This window comes from Magallana gigas, chromosome 6, assembly GCF_963853765.1.
Source record: "Magallana gigas chromosome 6, xbMagGiga1.1, whole genome shotgun sequence".
In the NCBI taxonomy this organism is placed as follows: domain Eukaryota; kingdom Metazoa; phylum Mollusca; class Bivalvia; order Ostreida; family Ostreidae; genus Magallana; species Magallana gigas.
In genome coordinates this window covers 2062256-2076674 of record NC_088858.1, presented here as the reverse complement: position 1 = coordinate 2076674, position 14419 = coordinate 2062256, and the positions used below count along the sequence as shown (strand labels likewise).

Below are 14419 nucleotides of genomic sequence, written 5' to 3'. Positions count from 1 at the left end.
GATTTACTGCAAGACATTTACGTAGAGTTCATGTGACCTTTTAAGCGAAGACCGGAACAGGAGAACTCAGTTGTCAGAAACCTCTTTATCTCGCGAATTGGCATCAGGAAAGAATCTCAGACATATCTCAAATAAACAAACCACGACGATGCCAAAAGGCAAAGTCTGGAACTTTTAATTAAAACTGAACTCTTTTAAGTATCATTTCTTATAATCCTTTGTAAATAAAACCCCCTCTTTCTTTTTCACTACCAAGATGACGTCATAATACCCTTGCATAGACACTTCCGTTACCAGAGCACCTGTCTATAACTTCCCAGTTTGCGTCTACCAGGAAGCAGGCAGTGCTTACACCAGCAAGCCCATCGATTCTGTGATGCTGTTAGTAATTTCTACAGCAAGATTTTGTTTCTACATCCCAACTAATTTTTCGACACGTGAATCGATTCAAAGAACTTCCAGTTACATGTACCTGGTCATCTAGGTTGACCTAATGTAATGTCTTCCATCTATGCAGGTCAAAATCCCAATAATACCAGAAGGCTTGTCATTTATGTCAACTGGTCCGATTACCCCCACCCCCCCCCCCCCAATAAAAACCAAAAAAAAACAAAAACGAAAACAACAAACAAACAAACAAAAACGATTTTCCAACCTAGGTAAGAAATGAAACAACTAAAAGGCAACACAAAGTTCTGCTTATAGAGTATAATACCTCACTCGGATCTTGCTACGACTTATTTACTATCGGGTCATAGATATCTTTTCAAATGTTTACGAGTTTTCATAATAATAAAGAAAGCATTTTGTATCTGTTTTCCGACGCCTGACCATGCACCTTTGACATAACACGTGCCGTGCAGGAAATGCGTCGCAAAATTTGGTTTCAAATGACAAATAATGGCTTTCATTTCATCGTAATGGAGATCAGGTTACCCTAATAGACTTGAGGTCAATGTTCTATAGTATGTTAGCTTGATTGAACAGGACGGGCCTTGTGATTGGGATAAAACATAGACCAAATATTTTAAATTAAAACCATATAATTTAATTCTGGTTGTAACGCGCTTTCTGATTGGCTAAAAAATTATTTTATATCGTATAAAGAATGTTACCTACGTCATAGTAATGTCATGTTGTAAATTTTGAACTAACCGGGTGGCAGTAAATACAAAATTTACAACATGACAACTTGTAAATTTTGTATTTACTACCACCCGGTAAATTCAAAATTTACAACATGACAGTAAGACTAATGTCAAAAACGTATCAATACGCCTGACGTTACGTTAGAATTTTGTACAATTTTACGTCATTTTAAAGGTCAAATAACCGTTTTTATCTACAATGAAGAGTAAAAAAAATTAAATTATAAGCAATGAATTCAATATTTATTAGTTTTAAACGATATAAAATGGTTTGAAACAGTTTACGCTTTTTTATAAACCGCTTCGCAGTTTATAAAGCGTAAACTACCCCAAACCGTTTTATATCGTACAAAACAAATACATATTGAATTCATTCCTTAAATATTCTCGGATATCATTAAAATTTGGACATTTGAATGTCGACCTTATTTTAATTTAAAAAACCAAAGAAAAGGGATATAAAATTCATTCGTCTCTACAAAATATACGCCCAAATAAAAGGAATTAAAAAGGCGTGTCTTTGTGCATTTGACATCATACAGGATACCTATACAAAGTCCTGATACAGAAGTATTTAAATTCTACATTGGAATTTTTGAATCACTAATTGTTAATTATATATATTAGAGAAAGCTACAGTCCACAGAGTGACTTGCATATCATTTTTTTAAACCAGAAATCTATTGTTTTTAAATACAATCTGCTGACTTTTTTTAAAAATCCATTTATTTTATTTTTACACAAGAAATCTATATGAATGCTTTATCATTTTATTGAACAAATGGAATATTTGCAGATATTTTATTATAAAACAAGCGAACTAGATCAGGTTGCCTGACAAGATGGTTCCTATTGATTTTTAATCCCTAATACATTAAAAAAAAAACACTTACATTAACAGTATTCAATCAACAACAAAAAATATGATTAATGAAAAAAATCTTCAACTGAAGAAATTGGTGATTTAATTTTTTTTTCAGCGAAAACTTTCTGAAGGGTTTACGTAATAATGGGTCTCCTTGTAAGACTCGTGAAAACAAATAACGGGCTATGGGAACTTTCATTCTCCGAAACATAGTTCGGCTACCGCGAAACGTAATGAGTTTCTGGCTCTTTATGTTCATTAGGTTCCAATTATTGCAATTTAAATCACGGCCTGTCGTTATCCGATATTTAAACCAGAATAAATCAATCGCAGATTGCAGAAGATCGATGAGGTGGAGAGGCCCAAGTGGCTGGCGACAATAAGCAGACGATAGGCCCCCTGCCGCCACACGCTCACTGTTCTATTGACTAGTTTGTTTTCATTATTTAAAATAGGTAAATATGCAAAACAGGAAAGTGATACACGTGACGTCATAATAACTTTTTAACTGGGTGCAGTGAAGAACCAATCAAAAATATGCAGCGGAACTGGGAGATATCAAAGACGGTAGAATAATTGATATGTGGCTGTACAAATCTACACGGGTATTGATGGCCAAACTGACGCAAATTAAATTTCAAAAGGCACAGACAGCGTGTGGCATCGATTGTGAGATCGATGCTTGACATCCGGCTGGTTAACCATAGCACATGGACCCCAGTGTTGGTATGTCGGTGTGCGGCAATTGGAGAAAGGAGGTCCGTGTTCAAACACCAGCCCACAATGCAAATTATATCTAGTCTTCGATAAATCATTGAAAGAAGCTATTTATACCTTAATTATTATACCTATAGTACACAAACATATTACTCGTGCTAACAGACATAACCGTGCGGTCTGCCTGTAATATATTACTGAAAAGAAATTACATTTACCCATATAACTGCCGCGGTAACGAGGACATATGTAAACAGTTATACAGGGGCACCTGCTGGGCTGCCGGGGGTTAACCAGCACGGCCCGGGAGTCAGTTGTCCATACTACACCCAGGGTACAGTCACTAAACCTATCATCAAACCAAAATCCGCGCCAAATCCGACCGCTGACATTAATTCTGATAAACACCAGAGGGTTTGAAGAAGTTTAAAAAAATAAAGTATAAAATAATCTTTATCTCAGAAAGCTCTGGTGGTGTTTACATGTATTTCATGTACAGTTCTTGTTGGGGGTGGAGAATTCTACAAAATTTGGTACATATATAAGCAGTAAATACGTTTATAGGGAGGACTTCCAAAGCTCTATACGTGGTTTATCCACCCTAAAAGCTTGAATTTTATAAAAATCTGTCCAAACAAAACCCATTCTTGTGTGTCATTTATACCGCGTCTTATTTAAAACATTCAACGCCATGTAGGTTTTAATCAAACATAAAATAAATAGAGAATGGGATCCGGTAAACAAGATCCTGTTTATTCCAGTGATTTTTCAGTTTTTTAAATGATTAGATCTTCCTCAATATATTAATTAGCAATTCAAAAATGTTTGTTGTTATATGAACTTAGTGTTTGTTTTTCAAAGTTCTGAAAGTTTAATCGCTCCTCGATCAATGTACCAAAGATATTGTTATTTTATGTAACATGTGTGTGTCTGGAGACCGTGGTCTTCATTCTAACGCCTAACTTTGTCTCCTTCTGGTTACAGATAGCAGCTTCCTGCTGGCAAATGCCCGGATCATGGACTACCCCATCGTCTACTGCAATGACGGGTTCTGTAAGCTGTCCGGGTATAACCGGGCCGAGGTCATGCAGAAGAGCAGCACGTGCAGTTTTATGTACGGCGACCTGTCGGACAAGGAGACGGTGGACAAGATCGAGAGTTCGTTTGAAGACATGGAGCAAACACAAGTAGAGATCCTGCTCTACAAGAAAAACCGTACGTTTACACATGGTCACTAGCTATAGCGAGTTTACGTTTACACATGGTCACTAGCTATAGCGAGTTTACGTTTACACATGGTCACTAGCTATAGCGAGTTTACGTTTACACATGGTCACTAGCTATAAATATAGCGAGTTAATAATGCCTAAAACAATTCCATGTGATGGATGTCAAATAGCCCCCACCCCCATCAACCTTCAGCATACATATGTCCTGCACATAAAAAACCAAGCACAATCTTACCTAACGTTTTTACGTGAGCAATATCCAAATGATCAAAAGAGGAGTGGTGCTCAATTTCTGTAGTCTTGGTTTCCGTTCCCGATAAATAATTATTAGGAATTTCAATGAAAAGATACGAAGAAATATAAATGAGCAATCTAAGGTGTAACACACCAATGCGCTGTGATTACAATATAAGTACGATCTCAGTGGTAGGATTGGTTTAGCGATCTCACTACGATTTCAGTCGTAGAATCATTTTGTCGATCTAATGGCGATTTTGGGTGTAGGATCGGTGTTTGGCGATCTTATCAAAATCTAAGTTGTTGTGTAGGTCGATTTTCTGATCTCACATTGCTTTGGCGATCTCAGTATAGGATCTTTATGGTGAGATCAAGATGGTCATCTTCTGATATCAGTTGTAATTACGATCTCATTCTATTTAGGAAGTGTTACTGTACTCATACTAAAGTTATTTTGCAATGAGCTTTACATCCGACTCCTCTCACGACATCAGTGCGGTCGATTATAGCAGATACCAGTTTAAAGATTGGTTTTACACACTATCAAAGATACCTGTTTATTGGCTAAACTAATTGTGTCTCCAAAAAAAAACCCGAACATATTTGACATAATTAACAAAAACGTTTTATCAAGTAAGTACAGTGTATAAAGGTCGCAAATGTTCTTTAGCGTAGTGTTCGTAAAATGGAATTAAATAACATGTCTTTCTGATCATTCCTTAAAGCAATATAAGCTGTTTAAGGAATTTATAGCAGAACAATTTTTGTACGACAATAATTCAATTTTGCTCCAATTTAGGCTTCCTAACGACTTTTCCCACAAAATATGGCTGACAAAAATTTTTAGTACCATGATATTTTTGTCATTTTATTAGAAAATAACATTTGTAAATTTTTTTTTTAGAAAACTGCAGCTCATATTGCTTTAACTAAGCTCTCTCTCTCTCTCTCTCTCTCTCTCTCTCTCTCTCTCTCTCAATTCTGTCGCCCTGTCTTTTTCTTTCCTCCCTGTCTTCCTGCGTGTCTGTCCGCTTCATTTCTTTTTTCTTTCTCTCCATTGAGAGTTTAGCCGTCTATCTTAATTTAATTTTGTGAGTCTAGTAATTAACCAAACTCAGTGAGAGTGTGCGCTAACAAAGCTATCTTCCTCCATGATTTAGTCAAGACAGAAGCATGTCCCCTTTTCCCTTTCATCAACAGTCTCAGAGAATAATAATGATATTTTTAAAGTCTATGTTCACAATTCATTTCCTTTTATTTATCCTACATGTATATTTTACCGTAGTTTTAATAAGAAAAATATGTATATATCAGTTGATTTAAAATAATATAGTATATTTCGTCAGCTATCAATACCAAAGATTTTACTGGTTAAATGCTTATTTTTGTAATAGGCTGTTAACAATTGGAGAGATGGAAAGTATTACTTTATATTACACCTGAATAGTGCAGGTAAAATGGGATTCAGACAGTTCAAGTATCCAAATATGTATAGGTCATTTAAACAGTTCCCAGAATGCCAGCAAAAACTGGGGTATTTGCACTTGAAAAATACTAGGCAGGTCGGTTCCAAAGGAAAACTGTGTATTGTTTTTTATGGCAAACGTTCAAATGCTTATTTAACAAATTTTGGCCATTGATGTTTTGTCGGGTAAGTGTTGACTTTGGTTCACGGACGGCCACCTGCAGGCATGACGTCACAATCGGAATCTACCTTACTGTACCTGGATAACAGTCTTTGCTATTTTTATGTCTCCATTTAATTCATAAATTTATTTATGAGTCTCTTTTGTGTAAAACCAGCACAAATATACAATGTTTAACAATAATAATTAGATCTCTTTATTACTGTATTGAACGTTTACCTTCGTTGGTACAAACACAAATACTATAAGAAAACATGATAAACACGCGCAATTCACTCATTTTACTGTAATTATCCGTCTCCGTCCGTCCGTCCTTCTGTCGGTCTGTCTGCCTGCTCCCCTTTGTTTTAATGGTGTGAGATAAAGAATTATCGCAACGAGTCTTATATCTGGAAACATTTTTTTAAGAATTCGTCAGATCTTTCTTACACTTTTAAATACATGTATGATGTTCGGTGCCATGAACTTCTATTTAGTAAAGAACAAAAAACAACAACAAATAGTTAGGTTTAGAATTTAAACAGATACCTTTAGACAGAGCTCTTTGACTAAAGGAGTTAAATTTACCCTAAAAATAACCACGACCGTGGAGCCCTCTTAATTATTGTCGTGAGATTTCATTACACTAACACAGAAAAAAAAATAAACTGCTCGGGTAGCACTGTGACCCTTTAGTGATAACATGAACAACTCAAAAAGAGATATTTTATTACCACTATACATGTAATGAATATGTAAATCATTCGTGTTCATCTGTCTTTACTGATAATTGTACAGATATGTGTGCTGACCTAATAATAATTCTACTTTGTGTTGAATTTGACAGGTACCCCACTATGGCTCCTGTTGCACATTGCACCGATCAGAAACGAGAAGGAACAGGTGGTGCTGTTTCTGTGTACATTCAAGGACATCACGGCCCTAAAGCAGCCAATCGACGAGGAGGGCAGTAAGTGGTTCATTGACCAACATTTACAAACCACCACAAACTAGTCAATTTTTCTATCCATCCAGATATTTATATCTGTCTATTCACATGTCCATCTCTCAATATTGCCATTCATCCATTTAAGAACCATGAATACCCGTCCATTCACTTCTCTGCTTATCTATTTATCCTTCATTCCATCCGACTATCTTAATCTGTTTCTATCTATCCACGTATCCACACCTTTTCTTTTTCTGGTACAAAAACCCTTAATGTGGTGAATCAACTTGCGCCACAAAGGGACGGTGTTGTTGGTCATACATATCTATCACTGACTGATAAACAACAACAGAGGTTAACGTGTTAATGGACTCCATTGATGGTGCCACTGTATTTACGACGCACCTCAGTCTCCTTTAACTGTATATTATCACTTATATAATGTAACAGTTATTAAGCTTTTTCTGGGTGATCTATAAATACCCTAACCCGTCAAACAATGCCTCATCGAGTCCCAATGACAGTTACCCAGTAAACCGCGTGAACTTATTCTATAGAGTACAGTACACACAAGTCACTGCTGTAACCGAAACACAATTTTCCATTGGTATTTACAGCATCAAGGCGTAAACCAATATTAGATTGTACATTTAATTACATTTATGCAAAGTGAACTTCGAAAAGAAAACTTATGGGGACCTGTCGTCTTAGATTCTGTTGTTGTTACATGTATAAACTATCTTTTTTTTTTTACAAAGGTCCCTGAAACTTTTAAATGAAATGGTATTAAATTTCCTTATTGTGAAAGTCAAATGACACTATATCTTTTCAAACTCATAGCAGTTATTTTTTAATCGGAAGATGTTTAATCAAATCGAATGATATATGTTTAAGCAATTGTTTAACAAAATAAAAAGATAACACTTATGATAAAGTGTTTCTTAGATATCACAAGAGTATTGAGCTCTTTTCGAGCATGCGTAACAACAAATTATATATCTTCAATACTATTAGTTAACGTGATATAGCCATTGGTTTGAATTTCAACCTTAAAGATTGTGATGTACACACTGAGATATGTTATAACTACCAGAAATATACAATTTATTCCTTTTTTCCATAAATATTTTTAACATATTGCATTTTTAAAGAATATACGACTTCTAAACAAAACAAAACACCAACCTTATCTAATGCGGAGCGAGAGCATGCTAAAATATACACCCTGACCAAAGAAAAGATACGTTCGTTAATATCTATACTACATTTTATGAAAACAAAAAGAAATTCAAATTTACGTGGCTTAATTTTATTGACTCTTAGAAACATGTGCTTTGAGATCATCGATGTATGGATGCACGTGATTCTACTACAGACACGTGCACATTGCGACTGGAGAGCTTGATTTAATTAATAAAGACAGACTGCTCTGTGTTGTAAAGACATAATTAAATGGCCCCACAAATAAACTCGTCCTTAGAACGCGACATTAGAACACAGCATCCGGCGGTTAAGGACAATGTTTAGGTAACTTTGAAATCCGAGGAGTTTATGACATGACTTATATTAGTCTTCAAACGTCTAAACAAATGAGTCAATATATCCCTCAATTAATCTAGAAAGAACACACGTGAGACAAACTCGAGAGACCAAGACACGTGTTTGCATACACGTGTTGTACTCTCTCTCTCTCTCTTTCTCTCTCTCTCTCTCTCTCTCTCTCTTGCATACTTAGTATTTAGTGATTAAAAAAAGAAGCATATAGCATTAAATAGTATAATTTACCATTTTTTAACATCCCTTCAGTATTGATTCCATTCAATCCTAATAAGATTCAAGTTAAACTTTTATATAGATTCCCTGAATACATGACCATTTTCATCATTGTAGGTTTGAGCAAATTCGCCAGGTTGGCGCGTTCTGTTACCAGGAACAGATCCACTCTTCTACAGTTCTCCTCTCACATGCCAACCACAAAGTTCGACAACTCCAAACCATCACAAATTGCAAACGTAGGTGGCGCTTCAATAAGGTCAATGGCATTTATCAAATTTATAATAAGATTTATAATAAGATGACAAGCTTTAATTCTTTCCTTCCTTGCAGATGATGAGTTTAAATTCTGATGTTTTACCACAATATCGACTAGAAGCGCCAAAAACGCCACCTCATATCATTCTTCATTACTGCTTGTTCAAAACCGTTTGGGACTGGATCATCCTGTTTCTGACTTTTTACACAGCTGTGACGGTCCCCTACAACACCGCCTTTAAAAACAAAACCATGGACCAAGTTCCGCTTCTCGTCATCGACAGTATCGTTGACGTCGTCTTCTTTGTCGACATTATCCTCAATTTCCACACAACGTTTGTGGGACCTAGTGGGGAGGTCATCTCCGATTCTAAAATTATCCGAATGAACTATTTGAAGAGTTGGTTCGTGGTTGACGTGTTGTCTTGTCTCCCCTATGATGTGTTCAATGCATTCCAATATGTTGATGACGTAAGTTACCATAGGAACAAGACACAATTTCCACTATTGCTATTTCATACCAATATCTTATCAATGTAATACAAAATTTCCTTTTTCTTTTACAGGGTATCAGTACTCTTTTCAGTGCATTGAAAGTTGTCCGTTTATTAAGACTTGGTCGAGTTGTCCGAAAATTGGATCATTATTTGGAGTATGGAGCAGCCATGCTTGTTCTCCTCATCCTTGTGTTTATTCTATTTGCTCACTGGTTCGCGTGTGGTTGGTACAGTATTGGATTAAGCGAAATTCAGAGCGGAATATCATACGGATGGTTGACCTTTTTATCCAACACCACTGGGGACGTTTTCTATTTTGCGAACACTACCGTGAATCCTGACGTCACAGGAGGCCCCGGGAAGGGGATGCGGTACTTGACATCACTTTATTTCACTCTTTCATGCATGACCGGTGTAGGATTTGGGAATGTAGCAGCTAATACAGAGCATGAGAAGCTATTTTCAATTTTTATGATGATAATTGGAGGTAAATATTACACAGTCTTTCTCTGTCTGCTCTCAAATAATTTATTGGTTGCATTCGGAAATACACGTTTTATCTTTCTCTTACAGCTCTTCTCTATGCACTTATATTTTCCAACGTGACAACCATATTTCAACAGTTCTACGCTAACTTTGCACGCTACCACGATATGCTAAATAGTGTGCGTGAATTCATGAAGTTGCACGATGTCCCGAAATCTCTGAGTGAGCGAGTGATGGACTACATCGTGTCTACTTGGGCAATCACAAAAGGAATCGATGCAACCAAGGTGAAAGTTTGAAACACTCACAGAAATCAAATTTGTAATCATTATTGAAATGAAACAAAATGTTTGCAATGGAACTCTTTTATTTGCTTCAGGTCCTGAATTATTGCCCGAAAGATATGAAGGCAGATCTATGTGTTCATCTAAATCGAAAGGTGTTCCTAGAGCATCCAGCCTTTCGGCTAGCAAGCGATGGTTGCTTGCGGGCCCTTGCTATGCATTTCAACATGACCCACAGTGCACCGGGCGATCTGATTTTCCACCAAGGAGAGAGTCTTGATGCGTTATGTTTTGTCGTCACGGGGTCACTAGAGGTCATACAGGACGACGAAGTTGTTGCCATTCTCAGTAAGCATTAACATTAAGATCTGCTAATTCTATGTGAAATATCAATTCGTAGGATGTCAAGAATTCCTTACACTTCCGAATGGCAAGTTATTATGAGTTTTGATTTTACATTATTGGTAATACGAGGGCTATTCAAAACCAATTCTATACGATTTCTGCGTGCTTTCTTTTAAGGTAAGGGTGATGTCTTTGGTGACAATTTCTGGAAAGAACACACTATTGGTCAGTCAACGGCAAACGTGCGAGCGTTGACCTACTGTGACCTTCACACCATCAAACGAGGCCGACTGTTGGAAGTGCTGGAGTTTTACCACGCCTTTGCCAACTCTTTTGCTAGGAACCTGACTCTAACCTACAACCTCAGACACAGGGTACGCTCTTCTCTCCAACATTTTCACAGAAGCTGCATTAATTCATGTTTCAAGATTAAAGAGCAAAATGTAAAATAACAATTAAGTCTTATTTATTTTTCTTTACAATAGCTTATCTTCCGAAAAGTGGCCGACGTCAAGAAAGAGAAAGAACTTGCCGAAAAAAGAAAAAATGACCCTCCTTTGGAATTATCCAGTGACCATCCAGTTCGAAAACTGATCTCCAGGTTCAGAAAAATAAGTGACGCCAAGGCGATGCAAACCAACACGGACCCCGAAAAGGGGAGCAAGTCGGACATGAACGGAGGGGAAAGAGGGGGGACGGAGAAGTCTCGAAGTTTTGCTCGCCTTATAAACGTGTCCGAAAACTCGGCGCCTAAAACCGGGGGAGGGTCCTCGAAGTGGGGGAAGATGATGAACGGTTCCGGTCCTCCAGACGGTGAGGGCAAACAAAACAAACCAAATAACGAAAGCAAGGAAGACTTGAGAAATGGGGATCTTCAAAAACCACAATCAAAACCTGGCTCCAAATGGGGCAAAATGGTGGGAAAGAATTCAGAACCCACCAAGGAACACGAGAAGGAAGAAACCCAAAATAACTTACGGAAGACTGAATCAGTGGATAGTGGGATAATTCGCAGTAACGTGAAACTCGACCATATAAATGAGGAAACGATCGAACAATCTTTGGTTGTGCGGCACGAGACCAATAATAACCAATCTGTCTCCGCCATGTCATTGGCCGAGCGTCACATGCTTACATCCCTTCATGACATCAAACTGGAGATGAAGGAAGATATGGACATCTTACACCAAAAGATGAATAGAATAGATGAACAGATCGCCGAAATTCTGCGAATGTTTTCTCCCAGTACCTCTTCTTGTTCCTCCCACGAAAATTCACAGGAGACTGATGGTGGGGCGGAGGCAGAAACAACAGAGGAGGAGGAGGCAAAACCAGTGGTTCTTATCCGGGATGTTGACTTTATTCCCAAAATGAACTCTGAAAAAAGTTCACTTTATATTCCGCGCGACCACAACGTCAACTCTACGCAGTCTAATTCGACGTCGTACGGCGTTTCTCCGGTCAGCGGGAACTCCTCAACAGGAAGTGGCGTACAATTGGCGAACAGTGGCGTATCGCCCAATAATATAGGGCAACAGTCGAATACAGGAGGTTCTTACTCAAGTCCGACTGACACAAATGAAGCCAATTTGTCGTATAATTCTGCATCAAGAGAATCAGCAGATAGTAACCATTTGCAACCGCCAACATCAGACCTTGTATCAATTTCGAGTCGTACACAATCCCCGAATGTTGCTGATTCCAAAAATCCAAATATTGAACCCGATCCTTCAACAACGAAGGATCCAAATGGAACATCAACAAATGTTCACATGAAAAATAATCAAGCGAAGGAGGGAACGCAAAGAAGCAGTACACCAATAAATTCCAATACAACAAATATTCCTGGAAATAATAGAAACATTTCGCCAAGTCCGGGTGTTCATAGAGGTGTATCACCCATTGGAAGAAATATCTCATCGCCCAATAACGATACAAAGAAAATTAATCAAGGGAGACAAACCAGTAGAGATAAGGCAGTAATAGCACAGGAAACGGGAAGTTCAAAGCCTTCTTCCCCGCTTCGACATGAGGGAAACCAATCTAATAAAGAAGAATTTATTGGAAGTGGAAGGGATAAGGAAGCTATTCAGAGAGAAACCAGTGGTTCGAAATTAACATCTTTACCAAGTTCTGAGATAAACAATAGTAAATATGATGGGCAGACAACTTTTAACAAAAACAATGAACCTGTTTCAAACGAAAAGAAAGATTCAAACTCGTCTTCTACAAACAGTCAAGATAGATATCCAACAACTGGAGTTACACGCCAACCAACAACTGGACAAAATACATCCAGACCGTTAAGTGGAAATAAAACTTCAAATCCCAGTAGCACAGCTAGTTCAGGAGCAACGTCACCATCCGGAAGTGGACAAAGTGCCGGGTCCAAGGAAGGCGCAGTATCAAAAGCAGACGAATATCCGTTGATGCTGGCGTTGGGGCCAGCGGCAGGATATTCTGCTAACCCTATGGGAATGTCCACAACACCGCGGCCGATTTCTCCCAAACTTTCATCGCGTCAGGTAACATCGTCCCTAGGACCTGCCGCGTCTGTCAGTGACGTTAGCGTAATTGACGCTTCTAGTCCTCGGAATGTGATGTCCATGGCGGATGATGTACTTAAAATGAAAACCAAGAGTCCCCGGCCCGCCATAAGCCCCGGCCTTAAATACAGTTCAAACATCCAGAAAATAAGTAAAGCAAGGATAGACGGACGTCCGGACACACGGCGACTTGCGGGCGGAATTAAGATACCTCTGGACACAGACGAGGCTCATATCAAAGACAGGGACCTTGACATCTTATGATGCTTCGTAAGTGGTATTCCGGAGATATTCTCGACTTTTCTGTACGAGTTGTTGTTAGTGATGTAAGACATTTCAAGCGATGTGATAGATTCCCGCCAAGTGACCGCTCGTACTAACTCAAACTCAGGATTTCCGTTTCTGTCCTGTGAGATGTGAGCGAACGAACCGTTCCGCTTAGTTATGACGTTGTGGTTGCCATGACGATGTTTTTTTAAAAAAAAATACTGTTGAATTTTTGTTTGTTGACACATATCATGATATAGATTCATTATGAAATGCATTTTACCGGAGTCGGTAAACAGATATACCAGTAGTAAGATGTCAGCTTATGACAATTTTAAAAGTACATGTACTAAAAACCAAATCAAATTATCAAAACCCACTATCAATAGACCAAGTGAAAAGCCAAAACCTCCATTATTATTATAGTCATATTTACTGTTAGATATATGTGACGTAAAACCCGATTTGGGGGCAAGTGGTGATGAGCAATGTTTGACCCCCTCCCCCCTTCCGATTTTTTTTAAAATTCAATATTCATTGCCCCACAACCATTTACATGTAACAGACCAGATTATATTTCTCCGAAGCATTTCAACCATGAACCTTGCATTGTTGACATTTTTAGATTCTAGCTATTTGTTTCTGCCGATGGGCTTTCGTTGATGATTATAACTGTTAATAAGACGATTTTTCAAAGGTTATTGAGAATGATCATTTTACGAGATGTCTGAATATTTTGAACACTATTATAATCAAGGGAAGAGGGAAACGGGGGTGGGGCTATTCTATTGTTTTACTATCATTTACATAGTTTCTTTTATTATTCATGTAGAAAGTCTTCTGACGAAAATCCTAAGAGTATAAAATTGGGGGTTTTCCCAAATATTAAATAAGCGTGTTTGAATATTCCACCATTTTTTCCAAACCATGCAAATAACTGATTTAATTTTTTAATTTTACTTTGAGATTGGACAACAATGTTAAACCGACAGGGTATGTGATTTTAAACGGTGGCCTACATTGTTGTACAAACAGGGTATGTGGTTTTGGTGCATGTGCAAAGGTGTTCCTGTTCATGATTCTACATGCTTTATATTAAAGATATCTCTTTTGTAGATTTGAACCTTATCTATAGATTTATCATTTAAAAACGTTTAAAATTAGTTTGCAATTATCCCTTAGCCCACACGTTT

General features: G+C 37.7%; 1 protein-coding gene across 1 annotated transcript in view; it reads left to right on the top strand.

Annotated features, from left to right (window-relative positions):
- The window catches only part of LOC105328025 (potassium voltage-gated channel subfamily H member 1), a 33191-nt gene extending 19758 nt beyond the window's left edge, over positions 1–13433 (top strand). The window contains exons 2-10 of the mRNA XM_011428742.4: positions 3715–3945; positions 6669–6791; positions 8661–8782; positions 8877–9272; positions 9368–9785; positions 9872–10071; positions 10164–10416; positions 10591–10787; positions 10899–13433. Coding sequence (XP_011427044.3) covers positions 3715–3945; positions 6669–6791; positions 8661–8782; positions 8877–9272; positions 9368–9785; positions 9872–10071; positions 10164–10416; positions 10591–10787; positions 10899–13223 — 4265 coding nt within the window. The 3' untranslated portion in view covers positions 13224–13433. The remainder of the gene's footprint in view (positions 1–3714; positions 3946–6668; positions 6792–8660; positions 8783–8876; positions 9273–9367; positions 9786–9871; positions 10072–10163; positions 10417–10590; positions 10788–10898) is intronic.
- The last annotated feature ends 986 nt before the right edge of the window (positions 13434–14419 follow it).